This window comes from Bipolaris zeicola (genome assembly GCF_000523435.1).
Source record: "Bipolaris zeicola 26-R-13 unplaced genomic scaffold scaffold_102, whole genome shotgun sequence".
In the NCBI taxonomy this organism is placed as follows: Eukaryota; Fungi; Ascomycota; class Dothideomycetes; order Pleosporales; family Pleosporaceae; genus Bipolaris; species Bipolaris zeicola.
In genome coordinates this window covers 76,938-91,273 of record NW_006912151.1, presented here as the reverse complement: position 1 = coordinate 91,273, position 14,336 = coordinate 76,938, and the positions used below count along the sequence as shown (strand labels likewise).

At 54.2% G+C, this 14,336-nt stretch overlaps 6 protein-coding genes across 6 annotated transcripts; 3 read left to right on the top strand and 3 right to left on the bottom strand.

Moving 5' to 3' along the window:
- Window positions 1–375: 375 nt before the first annotated feature.
- COCCADRAFT_6039 (uncharacterized protein) lies at window positions 376–1,599 on the bottom strand (the record flags this gene model as incomplete). Its single annotated transcript, XM_007715280.1, has 1 exon — window positions 376–1,599. The coding sequence occupies one exon, from the start codon at window positions 1,597–1,599 to the stop codon at window positions 376–378; it is 1,224 nt and encodes a 407-aa protein (XP_007713470.1).
- Window positions 1,600–1,928: 329 nt separating this feature from the next.
- On the top strand, window positions 1,929–4,318 carry COCCADRAFT_27237 (uncharacterized protein; the record flags this gene model as incomplete). The annotated part of the gene is made up of 4 exons (XM_007715285.1): window positions 1,929–2,007; window positions 2,071–3,065; window positions 3,115–3,727; window positions 3,777–4,318. 4 exons carry the CDS (start codon window positions 1,929–1,931, stop codon window positions 4,316–4,318), a joined length of 2,229 nt encoding a protein of 742 aa, XP_007713475.1.
- A 500-nt stretch (window positions 4,319–4,818) lies between these two features.
- On the bottom strand, window positions 4,819–7,718 carry COCCADRAFT_99272 (glycoside hydrolase family 36 protein; the record flags this gene model as incomplete). Its single annotated transcript, XM_007715312.1, has 4 exons — window positions 4,819–5,024; window positions 5,104–7,183; window positions 7,299–7,460; window positions 7,650–7,718. 4 exons carry the CDS (start codon window positions 7,716–7,718, stop codon window positions 4,819–4,821), a joined length of 2,517 nt encoding a protein of 838 aa, XP_007713502.1.
- Window positions 7,719–8,110: 392 nt separating this feature from the next.
- Window positions 8,111–10,097, top strand: COCCADRAFT_27235 (uncharacterized protein; the record flags this gene model as incomplete). Its single annotated transcript, XM_007715284.1, has 5 exons — window positions 8,111–8,346; window positions 8,401–8,554; window positions 8,604–8,890; window positions 8,942–9,287; window positions 9,345–10,097. The coding sequence occupies 5 exons, from the start codon at window positions 8,111–8,113 to the stop codon at window positions 10,095–10,097; spliced, it is 1,776 nt and encodes a 591-aa protein (XP_007713474.1).
- Window positions 10,098–10,480: 383 nt separating this feature from the next.
- On the bottom strand, window positions 10,481–11,841 carry COCCADRAFT_27234 (uncharacterized protein; the record flags this gene model as incomplete). The annotated part of the gene is made up of 2 exons (XM_007715283.1): window positions 10,481–11,758; window positions 11,824–11,841. The coding sequence occupies 2 exons, from the start codon at window positions 11,839–11,841 to the stop codon at window positions 10,481–10,483; spliced, it is 1,296 nt and encodes a 431-aa protein (XP_007713473.1).
- A 1,439-nt stretch (window positions 11,842–13,280) lies between these two features.
- On the top strand, window positions 13,281–13,646 carry COCCADRAFT_99316 (uncharacterized protein; the record flags this gene model as incomplete). Its single annotated transcript, XM_007715311.1, has 1 exon — window positions 13,281–13,646. The coding sequence occupies one exon, from the start codon at window positions 13,281–13,283 to the stop codon at window positions 13,644–13,646; it is 366 nt and encodes a 121-aa protein (XP_007713501.1).
- Between the last annotated feature and the right edge of the window lie 690 nt (window positions 13,647–14,336).

Genomic DNA, 14,336 nt, shown 5'->3' with positions numbered 1-14,336 from the left:
CCCCCCCCCGGCACCGCCTGCAGTGGCCTCGCCCGCCTCGCCCGCCCGTCTCAACGGGTACAAGACGACGCCCGCGTGCCTCTGCTCGTCTGACAGCAAACGTGTTGCTCGTATCCAAGCCCTATATGTGCCCCCCTCCACAACGTCATTTGCTTTTTGTGCCGTCGTGTCGCCTCATCCCATCGCACCCAGCCCTAGTGTGCCGTTACACAAGCACTCAATCCAGACGTCGACTTGTCTTTTTTTCCACCCTGTCCACCCGTCCACCCGTCCATCGACTTACATACCGCCACATACCGCCTCAACTCGCTCTGTCTTTATCCGTCATTTCCGCCTGATTGTCTTCGCCTCATCTTCACCTCAACCCCCTGTGCTCTAGACCCGACTGCGCTCGCTGCGTTTGCGCCGGATCTCCGTACTGCTCAGCTTGCTCTCGAAAGATTCGTCCACGTTGTCTTCTTCGCTGGCATCGAGAACCGCAACCTCAAACACCTCGAGCGCCTCCCAGCCCTGCTGCTTGCGCTTTTCGTTGACTGCCGCACCCCCGCTCCTCGTTTCCAGCGAGAGCACCAGGGCGGTAATGTCCTTGTCCGTGATGGTCGGGCCAAAAGGATCCCATATCTCAACATATTTGATAGTGAGCCCAAAGGGATAGCTGACATGCACGGCATGGCCATTTGGCTCAGGCTCATTCAGTTCCTCGACACGAATCCGTTCGTCATCCGGAGATCCAAAGTAGACAAGGTGTGAGAGAAAGTTGTGTACCGATTCCTGGCGTTGCTTCCAGCTCTCCAGCTGGTCTGCATACTTTTTCTTCTGTAGCAGGGCATCGCCGGTGATTCCAACGGTAAGCACGCTGGGTTTCGACTCTGAAGTAGACGACTGCCGTCTCCCCAGCATGAATGCGAACATGGTTAGCAGCAGCTTGTGGCCAATGTGGAGATGATCAAAAGTTCCTCCAACAGCTACCGAGATGTGGTTCGTAGCTGCACTGGCCTGTTGGGAAGATGACTCTGGTGCCGAAGCGTCTACACTCACTAGTCCGCCTCGGACTTTGTTCACTGCGTATTGAGACTTGGCCAGAGATGTAAAGGCCTTCAGCACTTGCTCGCCCTGTTCGCTCTCGACTGAATAGACGACGTGCCATGGCCGAGGGCTGCGAGCTAGTGTGTGCATGTCGACGGCTGGCCCTTGGAGTTCCTGCTCTGGAGTAGCATCCGGCAGGGGCCCGGTCAGGTGACCGTCTCTTGGGTATGCCACCAGCACAATGCGGGCGTCGATGCCTTCCTCATCTTCTGTATCGATAGCATGCCTGCTTGTCGTGATGCAAACGAGTTTGTAGAGGTCAGCGACTAGCTGCTGCGTGATGGCGTAATACGGTCCCCGCGGCGCATCAAGATGTCCGTACAGATGCGGGCATGGCAAAGCAATTTCCAGGAGAGTCTGCCCCTGTGATTTAGACTGTGATGCTGCCAACTCTTTCAAAACGGTGCATATTGGGGCGTTGTATGCAGCCTTGAGTGCTGCATACGATGACGGAGCTGGTGCAGGCGGCAGCAACAACAGGGCACGGTGGACTGACTTGCGTGAGGGCGGCATGGTTTCAAAATGACGAGCAATCACTATGCGAACCAGAGGTGTGGTCGGAACAGAGACAGAGTTGAATGCAATACGTCTTGCGAGCAGAGGGAGCATCAATCGCGGGGGCTCTTATGCAATGTCCGTCCTCTTGCCCGCCCTGGACGTGAATGGGAGGGTTGGTTGGAGGGGTGGTGGGGAACATTTGCCGAGACAGAGCCGCCCAGGGACTCTACATACGCCAACCGCACATGTCGCTTTCCCAGACGACTCCACGCCGCAACCGTTGCACGTCACTTTGTTTTTCTTTTCCCTCTTGGTGAGCCAGCGCGGTAGGAATTGCAGGCGCCATGCCCTTCGGAAACCACCACCAGAATGCGCCCCTCGACCCAGCGCAGGGCATCTATGCCGCCGCTTCGGCGCTTGGGAGTATGTAGGCCTCCGGGGCACTCTACCTGAACACCAGCTGATAACCATCTCCCCCATCCGCAGGCATAGGAGCGCCTGGAGGCAATCTGCGCGCGGCAACCCAGGGCACCACACGGGCGGGCACCGATGCCTTTCTGCCAGGAAGCAGTGGCAATGCCCAAGCACCGGGCGAAGCGTACATGGCATCCACGGCACCGCCAGCTGCAAACTCGAGCTTCGATACGCCGCGACACAAAGTGCCCAGCATGGGAGGGCGCGCCCCCGAAGAGCACCATGTATCGGCAGCAGTAGGCCAGCATGCCTCAGTGCCCCCTCCAGCGACGTCGGGTCAGCAAATGTACAACCCGCCCGACACCTATCGGTCGGCGCCCAACATCAACCTTGACCATGGCACCCCCCAAAACAGCCAGTATGCTTCTCCCGCTGTGCCCGGCAGTCTTCAGCCTGCAAGCGGTGCGGCGTCGCAGCAACAGCAACAGCAGCAGCCACAGCAGCCACCGCAGCCACAACCGTCCCAGCAGCCGCAACAGCAACAACAGCGACCCGGCCCTACCACTTCTTACACTGCCCCCGTTGGGCCTCCCCAGACGCAGATAGCCACGAACGCTCAGCAGTACACGCTACCCACGCGCTCAAACACAATTAGCCAGTCCCAGCACTCCCCCCACTCGTCGCACTCGTACTCGCGCTCCAGCCCAGCCGGCCTGGGCCCTGACCAGAAATACATTCCTTTTTCCAATACCCCCGAGCAGCAGCAGCCCAAGTACGCCGCCGGCACGCCCGCGCAAAAGTACTATCCCACGACCCCTTCGGGCGCCGCATCCCAATCTCCCCTTGGCCTCGCGGATATTAGACCACGCGCAAACTCAAACATGGAGCCTGAGAATGCGGGCCACGGCAACCCAACCCTCGGCGACATGAACAAGGTGCCTTCCAACAGCAACTACCTCGCCCCCTGGAGCATATACGCCTTCGATTGGTGCAAGTGGAATGTATCGGGGAGCAACAGCGCCGGCAAGATGGCCGTGGGCAGTTACCTAGAAGACAACCACAACTTTGTAAGCAGTCATTTGGGAACGATGAGACCTCAACTAATGCGCTGTTTAGATTCGCATCCTCGACACGCAGATTGCGCCCCAAGACGTCTCCGCCCCTGGCGCAACCCCCTTTGGCCTTGAATACAACGCCATTGCCGAAGCCACATGTTCTTTCCCAGTCACACGCATGCTGTGGGAGCCTCCCTCGTCACAGAAACAGTCGACAGACCTCCTCGCAACGTCTGGCGACCACCTGCGCCTGTGGTCGCTACCTCAAGCCTCTGGAAACACAACGAGCAACACCATCACACGCTCATCATCCGTGAATACACGAGAACCTCAGCTTCCTAAGCTTACACCACTTGCGCTTCTCTCCAATTCCAAGACACCAGAGCATACCGCCCCGCTCACGTCCCTTGACTGGAACACTATGTCGCCAAAGCTCATCATCACCTCCAGCATAGACACAACTTGCACAATTTGGGACATTCCTTCTCTTACAGCAAAGACACAATTGATTGCTCACGATAAGGAAGTCTTTGATGTTCGCTTCTGCGCAGGCAGTGTCGACGTCTTTGTGAGCTGCGGTGCCGATGGAAGTGTACGCATGTTTGATCTGCGCAGCCTCGAACACAGCACAATCATCTACGAGCCTTCTGATAAGGGTGCTGATAGAGACAAGAGTGAGTACATGCTGTTTTCCTATGTATACGAGTAACTAACTTCAAACAGGCTCGCCAACTGGCCGCATGTCTCCGACCAAAGCACAGCAGACCATGTCGTATGCTCCACCGCTGCTCCGACTCGCCGCTTCTCCACACGACTCACACCTCCTTGCTACTTTTGCCGCCGACTCCAATCTCATCCGTATCCTCGATGTTAGACAACCCGGCCAAGCTCTGCTCGAGCTTCGCGGTCACTCTGCAGCTGTCAACAGTATAGAATGGAACCCTTCTCGGAGAGGAATGCTCGCATCTGGCGCCGACGATTCGCTCGTCTTGATATGGGATCTGCTACATGCAAACAATGGTGCTACAATCAGTGGTGAACACGCCTCAACACAACCCCCACCTCCACCTGCAAACTCACATCCCGCAAATGGCGCTGCAAACCAGCAGAATGCACCAGTCGGCCAAAAGGGTCCGTACGCTAGCTGGCGATGCGACTATGAAGTCGGCAACCTTAGCTGGGCTCCTCAGAGCGCACTGACTGGACAAGGCGGCGAATGGGTCGGTGTTGCTGGCGGACGTGGTATCTGGGGTGTCAAGTTATGATGAGTGTTTCAAATCGGGAATCCATGAGGGAGAAAAAAACCCCAGTGATGAAGGAAGGAAGGCCAATCATGTGACATATGAGCAAGGAGAGACGTTACGAAACGCCGTCTTGTAAATGACACTGCTGGTATGGAACAGCCAGACGAAGAAAGAAGAAAAACAAGTGCATAAACTGTTCATGTCTGGTCTGGTCTTTTTTGTTCTCCCAATGAGCAATCGTGTGTTTTCGGCGTTGGATGGTAGCGTTTATGCTTGCATGTGTATTTTACGTTTGATCGAGATACCTGAAAGTCTTATTCTCTTGAACTTTATACATCTCCTGGGGAAAATAAACTGGTACTTGAATGGTGACGTGTTGCAATCATGATGAGGAATATCAAATTTGAACCGATACACAGGTTGCACACATTCGAAAAAAAACCACTTCATTGCATATAAGAAACCCCCGCGAAACCTAACTCCGTCCCCCTAATCCCTCCATACTCCAAAATCCTTTCACTTCATCGAATAAAAACCTCAACAACAACCTCATTGCTCCACCCGGCCTTCGAATCCGTCTCCTTCCACGCCCTCACCGTATCAATCTCAAGCACATTCTCGCACCCTTTGCTTACACTGACACAATGTAGCGGGATAGGCCTGCCAAACAGGACGGCGAAGAAGTCATTTTCGATTGATCGACTAGGGAGATCTGAGATGTACAATCCTTTTTTTAAAAAAAATTTCACATTAGCACTCCACTTTTATCAAAAAAAAGGGAAGATTAGGTAGATAAGGGAACTTACCAAAGGTGCCCAAAACCTTCAAACTAGTCCAAACCCTGAGCCGTCCCGAACTCTTCTCGACGTAGGCGTCTGAATTGATAATCGCCGCCGCCCCCGTCATTTTACCCAGGACACCCAAATTCGCTACATCGATATGTGTAGGACCGCTCGCACTCAGGCCTTCGCCACGCTCCAGCGTAAACGACTGTAGCGGGAAGGCCGATAGAATCTCCCAGCCACGCACCGCAACATCAAGATGCACAAACGCTGCGTTGGTAGCTACGCTGGTGGGTTTGCTGACCTGGCCGTCTGTATGCGAGCGGATGATGTAAGTTCCTTTTTCTGCGCCGGGGAAAGCGTCAAGGGCGATGATTTCGGAGAGGGGTTTGGGGGTGCAGTTGAAGATGCCAAGGATGGGGACGCCGGTGTGTGCCCGTCCAACGTAGGTGCTGACTTTGAGGAGGACAGCGTCGTCGTAGGCGTTGTATGCGGAGGTACTTTTGCCGACGGTGTGGGGGCGGAGGATGACGGTGTCGCCGCGGGGGGTATTTCCCGTCATTTGATTGATGAGGTTGATATCGTGGTGGCCTGGTACATCAGTTATGTAGATGGGACCGCCGGAGACGCAGCGGCCTGCGGCGTGGAAAGCGGCGTAGTCGTGGCTTGTTTGGAACATGTCCCAGTCTGGGAGGATATTGAGGTACTGTGTCAGGAGCGAATTGTGGGCGTTGCAGAAGATATGCCAGGGGTGGCTGGCGGGGACTTCGGGGAAGAAGTCGTCCGAGTTGCGGAGGAGCATGCGGGGTTTGTTGGAGGGGAGTTGCGAGTGGAAGATCAAGGGGGGTGCTTGTGACATGCAGGATATGGCGCGGGCGGAGAAGTAGCGGAGTTGGGCAATGGACCAGGCGTCTTGAAAGGATTTGACGAGTTTGCGCCGGTCGTCTGCGTCGTGGAGTTCGTCAAGGAAGAATTGGGCATCTGTCTTTACGGAGTCGACGCCGCAGGAAGATAGGAATGCGTAAAAGTCTTTGTAGAAGCGGTCGACGTCTTCTTCGGCAACTACTATGATTTCACCGCCTGAGACTCCGTCTTTGAGTTTGACGGTTGTCGTTTTGTACTCTTTTGCAATACGTCCTTCGGGAGCTACACCACCCCAGTAGCCGAACATGGCATGCCAGACTGCGACGTGCTTGATGTGCTTGTACTTGTCTCGGATATGGCCTACTGTAGCCTTGAGACCGCGGGGGAAGCCATTCTTGTTGGCTTCAAACTCCATCCATGCATTGTCAAACTGATCTCCACCTTCTGTATTCAGTGACTGCCAATTATCATCGATGATGAGGTTGCTGATATTGATCTCGTTCTTTTGCAGAGATTCCAAGGCATCGAAGATTTTATCCTCTGTGAGTTTCTGGCCCAATCCATTCCAGGTACAGTATGACAATCCGTCGTACCAGTTTTCCAGCCATTGAGGTTTGAAGTCGTCGACCAGAGCCTTGGTCTCCTCATCGACCTGCCCAGTAGATTCTTCGTAGGCCATTACAAGCCTGCGTGCATAGTACATTGAGGCAGCAATTGCATCTTCTACACTCTTTCCAACCGTAGCAACAAGGCGAACTGTTCCGTCCTTGTCGGCATCGTTTGCGGAATTCATTACGATATTTCCAGCTCCATCGTGATTGAGAGTAGTGAGAACATCCCCAACTCCACTGATTGCTAGAATCACCAAGTGTGACCCGTCATGTCGCTCAAAGGCAGCCAAAATAGCCTCTTTGTCCGGCTGGAAGCGATCCTTGCCTTGTCTAGGTGCAATCCACGGAGCCCATAGGCGAATTGACGCAAACCACCGGGAGAGGTTAGTAGGCTTGCCCAGTTTTTCGCGTGATTGACCGGGTGTTTTGCCAGAGGCTGCCCCGATTGGGTAGGAGATATCCCATAACTGAGTATTAGGCGTATCACTTTGCTCCTTCGAGACTGTGAGAAATGGCGGAAGATTTTCAAGATACCATGCCAAGTTGTCGTCCAGGGTTTCTGGTGATTGATAGATGAGATGGCCATCGGAAGTTGAGAAGTGCTCGTTTGCCCATTTCCATGGCTCGTCCTGCAATTGTCAATTGTGTCTTTGAAGAAATGGTGAAGTTCATTCTTATTTTTGAAGCGCACAAAGCATTGATGTTGAAGTGACGAAGTTTATGAACTAATTTTTGAGAACACACCTTTCCTGATCTGAAGGTAACAGTGTATGACACTGAAGAACCGTGCTTCGGGCGGCCCGTGAGTTCAAATGTAAAGCACTGACGTTTTAAATCGGTTCGGTGGGGGCTGACCGCCGTCTTGAGACCATCAGCTTTGTTAATGCATATATGGCAGGACAGCCGCTCATACAACAGTTGGTTCGAGGTTGGGCTCAAAGTTAGAGCTGGTCCATTGGTCGGAGGCATGGAAATTATGCCATAAAGCGACTTCCCAGCTCTTTTCTGAGGCAACAGAGCTCTCAATGACTACTGTGAACTTGACCTGAAAGGACGTTAGAACCATGTCCAGCACCCAGAGCAGCTTGAACTCACAGAGTCTCTACCTGAAGCAATGGTCGTTGTCTGGCCCAACGGCGGATGGCAGGTAAGTGAGGCATACATGGTGGCAAAACAAGGGGTTTCGTTACACTGGACAAGGAAAGCTCAAGGTGAGGTGTAAGAGTAAGCTGTGCTTAGGGTACTTGGGATTGACAGAACAACAAGACACAATCAGGCAAAACAACTAGAGATGGAGGCAAGGAGGGTAAATTGATGTTTGACTGAGGTTGCAGCTAGGAGATCAACGGTGTACATGTAGGCACTAACTGTAGTAGCATCATGCGCAAGGGCAGTGCATGTGACGTGTGCGGATGTGGATGAATGCGGATGCGGAGACGTCGGGGAAGCTGCAGGGAGCTGTGAGCTTCGGCCAATCGGCGTCGAGCTCGCTCCCGCTTGGCAGGCCGGAACATTTTTGACCTGGGGCCAGATGCGATGCGGTGCAATTGGCAGCTATGTCAACCTGGAGACAACTGTCCAGACCACGGTTCCTCGTGTGTCGACAATACATACGGCAGCAGTCTACTTTGGCGCGCGGTGAGCGACCAGCAAAGAGGTGGGCTGACGAGGAATCAGATCCAGCAACCAGACAGGCACAATGGGAAGAGCAAACGGGCAGAGTGCGAGCGGGGATACAGCAGAGCATGCTGAGCGTGCTTGAAGAGCGAGGATTTGTCAAGGATGTTGCTGGGTGAGCATGGAAAGGAGAAGGCAGCCATGGTAGGACTATACTGAGAATTTACAGCGGACGCAAGGAACTCAATTGGCTGCTCACTGAGAAGCGCATTGGTGTATATGTTGGCGTAGACCCAACAGCACCCTCTCTGCATGTCGGCCATCTTCTCCCCCTGATGGCACTGTACTGGATGTACCTGCATGGCCACTACACCGTGAGCTTGGTGAGCTCCCCACGATCCGTCACGTACAATGGCTGTTAATCATGGTTAGTTGGGCGGAGGCACTGTACAGATTGGAGATCCTTCTGGCAGAACGACAGCACGCTCGCGCCAGGCGGAGAATGTGCAATCCATGAATGTGGAGAGCATACAGCGACAGCTTGAGAAGCTATGGACCAATGTCAAGTGCTTGGGTATCAAGCACCAGTTCCCGCAGATGACGAGCCGGAAGCAAGATATTCTCAACAACCGCAGGTGGCTCGAGAAACTCAGCGCAGTGGAGTTGATGAGGGACTTGGGCTCGGGCATGCGTCTGGGCGCTATGCTCAGTCGCGATTCGTAAGTCATACTCGATTGTCGTACAGGCTCGCTTTCTCACACATGCACCAGAGTCAAGCTTCGAATGGAAAGCGGCGAAGGCATGGCTATATCTGAGTTCAGCTACCCCCTCTTCCAAGCCTACGACTGGTGGAGCATGTATAAGAACCAGGGTGTTCAACTTCAAATTGGTGGCTCGGATCAATATGGCAACATTATTGCGGGCATGAACGCTGTTAGTCATATGCGTAAGATATATGGCATGGATGACGGAGCGGCAGAAGAGGACCCACGCGTAGCAACGTATGGACTTACCACGCCGTTACTTACAACCGCTTCTGGCGAGAAGTTTGGCAAGAGTGCTGGCAATGCTGTCTGGCTGGACGGTCAGATGCTGAACTCATTTGACCTCTACCAGGTACTTACCTCTGTTACTTTGACACCAACTGGATTCCTTAACTAACTCGCATCACAGTACTTTATGCGCACCGCCGATGCGGATGTAGAGCGCTACCTCAAACTCTTCACCTTCCTCCCCCTCGACTCCATCAAGCTGCTCATGTCCCAGCAATCCCAAGACCCCTCCAAGCGCCTAGCCCAGCACATCCTCGCCCGCGAAATCGTCGAGCTAGCCCACGGCGCCGCCGCAGCAAAGAAAGCCGAAGCAGCCCATAAAGACGCCTTCAGCCAAGGCACAAACACCTTTTCCCTCCTCTCCCTCCGAACCGCCATTTCCAACAGCAAGGATACCGATGCCTCATCATTGTCCCCATCGCCGACCGCCGAACCCCCACTCAGCGCAAAAGAACAAGAGCTCCTAGCCTACAAGCGCGCCTATGCTTCCACCAGCTCGCCCGCCCAGTCACCCACCGGCGCAACACCTCCGCCCCCCTCGGACAATAAAATCATCACCCTACCCCTGTCCCTGCTCGCCCCAGGATCCTTCCCTCACATCCTCCACGCCGCCGGCCTCGCCACCTCGCGCTCAGAAGCCAGTCGGCTCATTGCCAAAAAAGGCGCCTACGTCATCGTCCCCAACTCGGGTTCCCTGGATAATCCCACCGCCCTCAGATGGGCCACTATCGAACCCGGTAAAGAGTTTGACCCGAATCATTACCTGGTCGACTGGGAGGCACTCGTGCTCAGGGCGGGCAAGGCCAAGATTCAGATTTGTAGGGTTGTGCGTGATGAGGAGTTGAGTCCGTCGGTGGGGGAGCAAAAGGCATGAATGAGTCTAAATTTTAAACTATATACTTGACGCCATCTTCGTGTTTTGTTTTACGGGAAACGCATCCAAGGAATGAAGTGAGGTGAATAAGGGTAGAAGAATAATGCACCAATTCTTCCCTCTGTGCCTTTTTTCTGATCTTATTGGATTGGAATTTGATTTGCCACTCTTACTCCTCGTTTCGCCCAGTAAATTAATGCCAAGGTACCTTTGTTTATTTGAATAATGTATCGTTGGTCTTGTGTTATGGCAAGGATGATAATGATTACACAAGTTACCAATTACCTCTCTTTCACGACGTTTACCTATCCCAGCATCTGTGTACACCCCACCCCCCTCTCCCCCCAAGGTCGCATCTTTGAGATGGGGATGCCATCCGCTTGTCAGACCGAGGGTTGCGGATGTAGCTGTCGAGAGCGTATTCCGCGGCTTGAATGGGGAGAGTGACTTGGGTGCTGGAATCGTGTTCCGATGCCGATTTTACAGGGGGAGACCTGGACACCGTTGCCGCTACTGCCACGTTGTGGGTGGCGAGAAGGAATGTTATTGGGAGGAGTGGCGTTTTCCTTGGAGGTCGCGTAGGGGGATTTGGTGGGAGATGCAGCAGTGGTGTGTAAGTTGCGGGAAGAATGGTAGCGCGAGGGACCGCGCTCGATGCAGACGTTGGGGCTTAGAGGGCTGAGCTGGAGGTCGGGATCAGGGGATGAGGCATGGTGGTTAGTAGCACGAGGATACGAGCGGATTGGTGTTGCGGGGCGGATGGTAGACTCTGTGTGAGTATGGAATACATCGCGTATGGTGACGGTGTCTGCTAAAGGTGCTTCTATCGTTTCTTGACCGCTTCTCGAAGCCATTTCACTGAAATTCGAGGACGAGCGCTGACAGAATTGCGGCCTGGGATACGTATTTGGTTGGGGAAGCTTGGCATAAGGTTCATGGCCGTTTGGCGTTGAAACACCAGTGAGCCACTTGTCGATGCGGTCATCAAGTACAGAGGCACGGATAGACTTTGGGTTGGGTTTACTACGCGAGCCTGGAATCAGGTAGCCGGAATCGTCGGACCAGGACTCAGAACTCTGTTGCGACGTTTTTGCGAAACCTGGCGGAGGGCGTGGTAATAACGTCGTCGATATGCATAGAGACTCTAGTCGGCGAACGGGGGAGGTGGCTTGCTGCGAATGGCAGTGCACGTGGCCACGACGAGCTAGCGATGACGATGCTTTTGCTGAAATGTTTGGCAACTGCGGATATGGCAAATGTGCCGGCTGCAATGTTTGCTGTTCGTGGCTAGCATCTTCAAAAAGCTGCCTCATACGTGCGGCGTGGCCAGCACGCGCGGGAGACTGAAGCAGTCGTGAGCTGTGGTGGGAGCGACGAATGCGGACATTGGCTAACCCCAAGGGCGAGACGGGCCTAGGGCGTGACTCTGCTGGCTTGAGAGGTGGTGTATTGGGAAGGGCATTTGGGTAATTTGCGGAGTCGTGGTGCGAGCACGGATGTGCATATGCGCGATTCGGTGAAGCAGCAGCTGCATCGAGAGAGGATTCCGCGCTATCGTTTCGCAAGGGCCGAGTTCTGAAGCGGTCGCCGGGTGTTACAGGTGTGCTGATGTTATCAATGTCGGTGTCGGTGAGACCGACTGCGTCTGCTACTGCAATTGCCTGTGGTAAAGTTAAAGAGGCTGGCAGAGCATGTGAGGCTGGTGGGTAGAGGTTCTATGACGAACTCGGGACGATGAGGCCATGGTGGATGATGGACTAGTAGTCAGTAGCAGCGCTCGTGGGATTTGTTTTTTTCCTGTCAACGGCAAACGTCTCGTGGGGGTTCGGTTACATGAGAGATGACTCGGGCTCGACATGAGCCGTGGGACGCGGCATGATGGGTGATCAAGGGCGCTGCATGGTGCTACCGCCCGTCGTGCCTGCTTACAGGACACAGTAGCCAGGCCGGTGGTTGTTGTTGCTAATATTGTTGTTGCAACTACTGCTACCGGTACTGTGGGACAGGCGCGTGCATGGCATTCTTCACAATGCGGCACCCGCGAGCGGTGGGCCGTGATGAATTGATCGCCGTGACGCTGCTGGGGGTTGATGGTGATAGTGATGGAGAACGTGGTACTAGGGCACACGGTGCAAGTACTTAGCCACGGCAGAGACGGGCGTGGCTGTTTGTTTTGAGCGACGCCGGAATCAATAGCGTGACCATTTCTTTTGTCTTGTCTTGGTGTTTGCTTTGCGTTGCCGCGTACTGGAGTAAGTAATGGTAGATGGGGACAATTTCTTTGCCGTGTCACGTGCACCCGCCTGCATGTCACTAAGGCGAGCCAGAACGGGCGGGGACTCTAAGCACGGTGCATTCGATACTTTACGTGCCATATGCCATGTAGTATGCCGTGGACCTCGCATTGATTGCAGCCTGCAGACAATATGACAACATGCTCAGTCTTTCTCTTGGCTGCTCCCTCGATACACTGGCTCCTTGAATTGTCCGGCCTGTCAATCAACGTGTGCGCCGAGCACGCCACCGCTTGCTAGCGACCTAGTATCAACGCAGCGTTCACACGATCGGAGGGCTTGCAGTAAGGCTTGGTGACACCTGCAGTGGGCGCATCGGCTGGCACCAAAACAGCGCCATCCGAGGCGACAGAGCCCAAAAGGGCCGTCTTGGCTGAAGACGATTGTCGAGGCCGATTCTTGGGCTTGGTTGGCTGGAGGGTTAGACAATGCTACTAGTGGACGCGCCATTGCGGCAGTTGTCTATACTATACGCGTATACACTACGCTGCAGGTACAGGGTCCCCAACCTCCATCACCACACCACCACCACTACCGCCACCATCATAACAACAACAAGAAGAAGAAGAAGAAGAAGAAGAAGAAGACACAACAGCAAAGGGCCTAAAATACGGCCACGGCTCCGTGCCAGCCTCGTGGGGCCAGGACTACTACACAACTAAAAGCTTAGCGCCATCTCGCGGCTTACTTCCGCGGGCTGTCAGGGCCTGCTATCATGATTATTACTTTTATTATTATCTCTGGCCCATCGTCATCTCACCTTCAATGGCCCATCCTTGGGGACCCTCGCCACCTCATTCCCTAGACGGGAGGGTGTGCGCTCGTGCCTGTCGCACCATGCTGCACCCCGTCGCCAGTGACGACTCTGAGACCCCTGAACCGACGGCGGATGCAGTGGCGTCTTCGCTTCCTGCACCACACTTCTTCTAGTCAGTGCGCCCAAACTCTGAACCATGCCAACCTTGCCTGTCCCACCCTCAGCCCTGGCTGCTTTCCCACCCCTTCCGCTGCCAAAATCTCTCTACTCGCGAGACGCACCGTCGCTGCCTCGACTACCTCGCCTTGTCCCTTCTTATCCACCCTCACTTTTTTTCAATTCACCCCCCGGGCCTCCCCTCTCCGTTCATTTCCGCGAGCTCGACGCTCATTGAACTACCCGGCTCCCAGCCATCTCCCTGTGAACCACATTGACTTTACCTTTTTTTTTCCTCTTTTTCTTTTTTTGCCCTTTCGTTCGTGCCGTTGCGAAGCTTAGCCTCCGCATTTACCACCTGTACATACAACCTATATGCATGCTTCTTATATTAGCCTAACGGCCTGCCCACCACCATCACCACTTTTCCGCGCCCACCCCATGACCAGTTACCAAGAACATCATCTTCGCATCTCCATTGCCTAGACTGCGGACTGCGCTCGTCCGACCTCCTCTCACGGTACGTACATGGATTTTTCCCTCTTGAAACCCGGTTGGGATCAGCGCCACGCGCCTGCAACGGACAACGTCACATCGTCTTGTGCCTGCCTGCCTGGGCTTCCGCCGTGTTCGTATTAGGCTTGCGGAGCCTGGAATGCATGGACTCGCTGTTCATAGCAGCCCTGCTGTACTCTGCATTATCGTCGATTTTCTTGTTTGCGCCGCCCTGGCAGGCCCTGCTTGAGTCTCATTTCTCATGCGAGCACCCTCTTCTGACTTGCATTCCTCTAGGCCTGTCGATGTCTGATACAGGGCATTCTTCCATCGTGCCAATCCCAAAGTCTTTGTCTCACCAAGCCTTCTGGTAACCCGCTATCTGCTGGGCAAGGATTCGCGACTTTCCACTGTCTCGAATCGTTCGTTCTCGTTCCCAGCTGTCACCCTCATCAACCATCGTACCGGGCTATTTCGCAAACTTGCCTGGCCCAGTATCCAAACAGCAAGTATTCTGACTGACCACTGTGCATCTTA